At 43.4% G+C, this 6,588-nt stretch overlaps 1 protein-coding gene across 1 annotated transcript; it reads left to right on the top strand.

The window, feature by feature from the left end:
- The first annotated feature begins 3,538 nt into the window (after window positions 1-3,538).
- Window positions 3,539-6,331, top strand: LOC146723355 (uncharacterized). Its single transcript, XM_085482444.1, has one exon. It carries the CDS (start codon window positions 3,539-3,541, stop codon window positions 6,329-6,331), a length of 2,793 nt encoding a protein of 930 aa, XP_085338570.1.
- The last annotated feature ends 257 nt before the right edge of the window (window positions 6,332-6,588 follow it).

Below are 6,588 nucleotides of genomic sequence, written 5' to 3'. Positions count from 1 at the left end.
TTGCATGATACAACTATGGGTATAGATATCTTCAGAGCTGTAGAAAAAACTCTCAATAAATTTAATTTAGATTTTACAAAATGTTCGTCTATAATAACAGATGGTGCCAAAGCGATGACAGGTTCAAAAAATGGATTCCTCGGTCAGATCAGACAGCGAGATTTAAAATTTCCGATGATTCATTGTATTATTCATCAAGAAGCGTTATGCGGGAAAGCTGTTAAACTTAGTAGTGCTATGCAAACGGTAACGCAAATTGTTAATTTTATTAAAGGTGGTCATAAATTTCTTTCCCATCGCAAGTTTCAACACTTTCTCGAAGAGCATAACGCAACTTATACCGATCTCCCTTTATATTGCGAGGTCCGCTGGCTTAGTGCCGGAAAATGTTTAGAGAAATTTTTTGCAATAAGAAAAGAAATCTTCCTTTTCTTGCAAGAAATATCTGTTGCAAAATGCGACGAATATAAATTTTTTCTAGAAGATTTAGAATTTCTCAGTGAGCTCGCTTTTATTACTGATTTGACTAACCATTTAAATATTTTAAATTTGAAGCTTCAAAGACTGTTTGGGAAAAAATTAAATTTCCGTGATCCCCGCGCGCCTTCGATATACGCTCCTGAGAGCTCTCTGTAATTGTGTACATCGACAGTTTGTTATTGCGTCCACAAGGGCGAAGCGCCGAATTAGGAGAGAGTTTCCGCGTCTTTAAAAAGGAGCGATGCGGCACGGAAGGCGAGTCTGGTACGACGAGCCGTCCGGTAAACCCGAGAAGAACATTTGTGATCCGAAGAATGAAAATTACGTATTCTTACTTAGAATAAAGAGACTAGTTCCTGCTATCTATCCTTGCCTATCGACGCAGTCCACAAGAGAGAACTAGGCGATAGCTCCGATAAAACCCAAAGGAGAAAATATACAAAACATGGTCCTTCGAGCCGGATCTGTGTCGAGAAATTAACGGATGGATTCAAACAAGATACACGTGCAAGCAGTGCAACTACTTCAAGTGAGCCATTCAACAATTGCGCTACATTCCGAGTAAAAATTTCCGTACGACAAGGAAGTATTTCGACTCACGTACATACGTTCTCCATTTCAACACCGTGTTTACCTTACAAGGTCGAGCTCTGCAAGACAATAGATCGAAATGGACAAGGCAATATTTGCGTTCGATACGAATTTACGTTATTTAACGAACTCAATAACGAATTTCCAAAAGCTTGGAGTTGATAATCAAACTCATGCCATCACTAAAGGACGATTTTAACTCTTGCAAAATTACTGGAATAAATGCCAGGAGAATGCCGCTATCATTGAGGCAGTAGCAACCGACGCAGACGCGGCACAGCTTCCCTTCTTCAAGAGCAAGCTGCTAGACAAGGCGGAGGTCTCGTACATGCAAGCCTACGACTTCTTTCAAGAAAAACTCGAGGCATTCAACGTCGCTTCAATTTCCATTCCTGTACCAACGGCGGCCGCAACGACGTCCATCAACGAGATCCGATTGCCAAAGATCAACTTGCCTTCTTTCTCCGGTAATGTAACCGAGTGGCTAACGTTTCGCGATTTGTTTCTTGCGCTCGTTAAAAATCGCCGTTCGATATCGCAAGTCGAGAAATTGCAATATTTATTATCCGCGGTTACTGGCGACGCTGCTAAGTTGATTTCCCATCTTTCTCTAACCGATAGTAATTTCGATGTTGCATGGAAGGAACTCACGAATCGTTACGAAAATCAACGCGTTATTATTGACGCATATTTCAAACGTTTATTTACCATTCCTAATGTTTCGTCTAACGATCTGTACGGGTTAAAACAATTACGCTCCAATTCATCGGAATCGATAAATGCTCTGCGTGCCTTGAAATGTTCTGTAGATGGATGGGATATGATTTTAGTCTACATTCTTGTACAAAAACTAGACAAATTGACGAGAAAAGATTGGGAAGTCAGCTTAGGTTCAGAGAGGAGATATCCTACGATGGAAAAATTATACGCGTTTCTAGATACACAAATTCGTTCGCTTGAGGCTGTATCCAAGGACGGAGATAACTCGAAGTCCGCCAACGGAAACTCATCCGAAAAGAGTTCCGGTGCTCGCTCGATTCCAAATGCGGCACGAAAAAATAATATAGTGCGTTCTCACCATACAAACACCGCGAGTACATGCGCTCTTTGTTCCGAAACACATCGTTTAATGCATTGCGAGAAATTTCAAGCGTTAAGCATTTCGCATCGACTAGAGTTTGTTCAAAAAAATAATATATGCAAAAATTGTTTGACCAAAGGTCATTACGTTTCGAATTGTCGTAGTTCCTTTACTTACTTGAAATGTAAAAGACAACATCATACTTTGTTACACGAGAATTCAAGGTCAAGTTTAACGACAACAACAGACTCTGGACAATGCGATAACGCGTCCAACGTACATTCACACGTGAACGCGGGAGTTAAACCCGTGCTCCTGGCTACCGCACGTGTTTGTATAGGATCAGAAAACGGTCGACATGTTTACACGCGAGCACTAATCGATCAAGGTTCCGATGCCACATTCGTTTTGTCACGAGTCGCTCAAATGTTGAGAGCTCGCTTAATTTCAACACGCGTAAAGGTATCTGGCATCGGTGACACTACGTCTAATTGCGTTCAACATGCCGTCTCTATTTCTATCAGCGCGACTAATAAAAATGATACGATTCTTCATACCAAAGCATTGGTCGTTCCAAAAATTACAGCGTACATTCCACCTCATTTCCAATTACAAGAGATTCCGTTTCTTTCCAAATTGAATCTAGCCGATCCAAATCCAAGCTCAAATGATGCAATCGAAGTATTTCTCGGGGCCGAATTATACGGTTCAATTATGATGGGTGGCTTAATGAAAGCTTCTAACGATGCTACACTTGCGCAAGAAACGATATTCGGGTGGATCATTTCGGGTCCTATTTCAAACCAAAAAAATAGCCAAAGAATTCACGTTCACCAAGCAACTTCTGGCAATCTCGATTTCGAACTCCGACGTTTTTGGGAGCTGGAAGAAATTCCAACGACACACGCTCTCTCAGAGGAAAATCTTCGTTGCAACTTACATTTTCAAGAGACACATATGCGCGATTCTTCAGGGCGCTATGTTGTCCGCTTACCCTTCAAGTCTGGTCCTCCGATAAAAATCGGCGAGTCAAGGTCAGTAGCTACGCGTTCACTCGCGCAACTAGAGCGACGTTTAGCCAATTCTCGGGAAATTTCAGGGCAATACGTCGACTTTCTTAACGAGTACGAAGAGCTCGGGCATATGCAAAAAATCGAAAACGTGCAACGCTTCTTTCAACCGACGTTTCTACCTCATCATCCAGTTATTCGCGAGGACAATACTACAACCAAACTTCGTGTAGTGTTTAATGCCTCGGCAAATACCTCGAATAACACTTCTTTGAATGACCATCTTATGATTGGTCCAAAGTTGCAAGCCGATCTTCCGGCGATTATTCTTTAATGGCGTTTGTACAAATACGTTTTTTCCGCTGATATTCAGCAAATGTTTCGACAAATACAGGTTCATTCAGACGATCGCCAATATCAATTAATATTGTGGCGTACGATTCCGAACGAGCCAGTCCATACTTATTCATTAAATACCGTTACTTATGGTACTGCCTGCGCGCCTTATCTCGCCCAACGCGTGCTCAAACAACTTTCAATCGACGAGAGTTCGCGTTTTCCACTAGCTCAAGCAATTTTGCAAAATGAAATATACGTTGACGATGTCCTATCCGGAGGCGATGATAAACCATCCACGATTAAAAAACGCGACCAACTAATCGGCTGTTTACTAAGCGCAGGCATTCATCTCAGAAAATGGGCCAGCAACGATTTTGAAATTCTACAAGATATAAATCCTGCGAATCACGGTCTAGCAAGTTCCAAGCCTTTCCAAGAAGGTGAACAATTAAAAATACTCGGTATTCATTGGACACCTTGCGATGATAATTTTTCCTTTGAAATAAAATTCCGTCCACCATCTACCGACATTTCGAAACGACAAATCCTTTCGACGATAGCGAAAATATTCGATCCCCTCGGATGGGTGTCTCCGATCACGATATCTCTCAAAATTCTACTGCAAAAACTGTGGAAATTTTCCTACGGATGGGATGATATTCTTCCTGCGGAAATAACAACCGAATGGAATGCTTTTTGCGAAAAGATGTTACACTTGACGACTCTGCAAGTTCCTCGTTGGTTAGGCTTCGAGCGTAACATTCAGTGCTTGCATTTACACGGCTTTTGCGACGCTTCATCTAAAGCCTATGCAGCGGTAGTCTATTCAAAAATTGTCACGAATTCTGGCGATAGTCATGTTCGACTTCTTCTATCAAAAACCAAGGTTGCTCCGATTAAAACGATTTCGATTCCACGACTCGAGCTCTGTGCGGCTCAGCTGCTAGCACGCTGTATTTCGTTTACTATTGACGCGATGAAATTGCAAAACATTCCTGTGTTTTGCTGGAGTGACTCGACAATCGTATTAGCATGGTTGCAAAAGGCTCCATCAGATTTAAAAGTATTTGTAGCTAACAGAGTGTCTTCTATTCAAACGAAGCTTCCTACGGCGACATGGCTGCATGTGCCAACAGAAGATAATCCCGCAGATTGCGCATCGCGCGGCATAAATCCAGCTCAGCTAACGCCTTCCAGTTCCTGGTGGAACGGCCCGGCATGGCTGAAATTTAACGAGGATAATTGGCCAGTTCAATCTACGATAAGTTGCACCGAAGATGATTCCGAATTGAAAGCGTCAAATGCAGTCCACTCGCATCATTCAAATCGAGCGGAACTTTTTGAATCCTTCAATCATATCTCCACGTGGCCACGCTTACTACGGGTCACCGCATACGTCCTTCGGTTCAAGTTTCGAACGAGAGTCCCAGATGTTGCTCAAGGTCTCTCTATTTTGCAAGTCGATGAAATAAAAACCGCGCACAGATTCTGGATTAAACAGATGCAAACGGAATACTTTTCAAAAGAAATCGTCGCTTTCAAAGCCAAGTCGAGGTTACCAGTTCGATGCTCCATCCATTCTCTCGATCCGTTCCTGGATCCCTCCGGTATCCTACGCGTGGGTGGTCGACTTCAACTGTCTGACCTTTCATATGATCGTAAATTTCCGATTCTACTTCCAAAGCATTACCTTTCTAAGCTCATTATCGATCAAATTCATAAGGATACACTTCACGGCGGTGTACAGTTAATGCTTCGCACGTTGCGAGAACAATATTGGATTCTGGGGGCGCGAAGCATGGTAAAAGGTTGTATCCGCAATTGCGTGACATGTACTCGGCATCGCGCCATAACCGGCGTACAATTTATGGCCGACCTTCCTACATTTAGAGTAATTCCGTCCCGTCCATTTTGCCATACGGGACGTGATTACGCCGGCCCCTTCGCAATTCGAGACGCTTCCGGCCGCGGACGTAAGTCGCACAAAACATACATCTCGCTATTTGTTTGTCTCGCTACACGAGCTATACACTTAGAGCTCGTTCATGATTATTCCACGGCTGCGTTTCTCGCATCTTTCGAACGGTTCGTAGCGCGTCGTGGCATTCCATCCGATCTTTATTCCGACAACGCGACTACCTATCAAGGCGCGGATCGCGAACTTGTTACAGCGATCCGACAGACTCAAGCCGACGTAGATCTGCAGGCGAAGTTCGCGTCAAAGCCAGTTCAATGGCATTTCATTCCGCCTTCTGCCCCTCATTTTGGGGGCATGTGGGAGGCAGGTGTTAAGAGTGTTAAGCACCATTTGCGACGTATACTTGGTTCCTGCACACCTACGGTCGAAGAGTTCACCACGCTTTTATGTAACATCGAAGCATGTTTAAATTCGCGCCCGATTGCCGCACTTCATGACGATGTAAATTCTTGCAATGCGCTCACACCCGGGCATTTTTTAATTGGTAGCGCCATTAAATCGATTCCGAGTCCGAGCGTCTTACATATCTCCGAGTCACGACTCGATCGATGGCAATTAATGCGTGCGAAATACGAGCAATTTTGGAAATTGTGGAGTCTTGACTACTTGAACACCTTGCAGCAGCGTTTTAAATGGCAGAATCGATCTGATGAATTTCGCATAAACGATATTGTTCTAATAAAAAATCCTAATTTACCTCCCTGCAGATGGGAACTTGCGAGAATCATCGAATGTAAGCCTGACAAGGATGGCCTGGTGCGAGTTGCTCAGGTCAAGACCGCGTCTTCTACTTTTGTAAGACCTATTGTTAAACTCTGTAAATTGCCGATAAGTCCGGACGGTTCAGCGTAATCTAAATTCTGCAGGTTGTCTCCAATGATTGCAGTTCAATGTGTAAGGATTTACCCCTGACTGTCATTTGAATCCCTTGGCGATTCAACCCGAGGGGTATGTTTGGGAAAAAATTAAATTTCCGTGATTCCCGCGCGCCTTCGATATACGCTCCTGAGAGCTCTCTGTAATTGTGTACATCGACAGTTTGTTATTGCGTCCACAAGGGTGAAGCGCCGAATTAGGAGAGAGTTTCCGCGTCTTTAAAAAGGAGCGAT

The sequence above is a fragment of the Nylanderia fulva genome, unplaced genomic scaffold, assembly GCF_048542155.1.
Source record: "Nylanderia fulva isolate GAGA-0341 unplaced genomic scaffold, ASM4854215v1 Scaffold203, whole genome shotgun sequence".
Classification (NCBI taxonomy): Eukaryota; Metazoa; Arthropoda; class Insecta; order Hymenoptera; family Formicidae; genus Nylanderia; species Nylanderia fulva.
The sequence above is the reverse complement of the archived record's forward strand: the minus strand, read 5'-3'. Positions and strand labels throughout refer to the sequence as shown.

Bases quoted from the DNA above. Each gene is read 5' to 3' on its own strand.
- LOC146723355 (XM_085482444.1), top strand. From the start codon at position 3,539: ATGTTTCGACAAATACAGGTTCATTCAGACGATCGCCAATATCAATTA.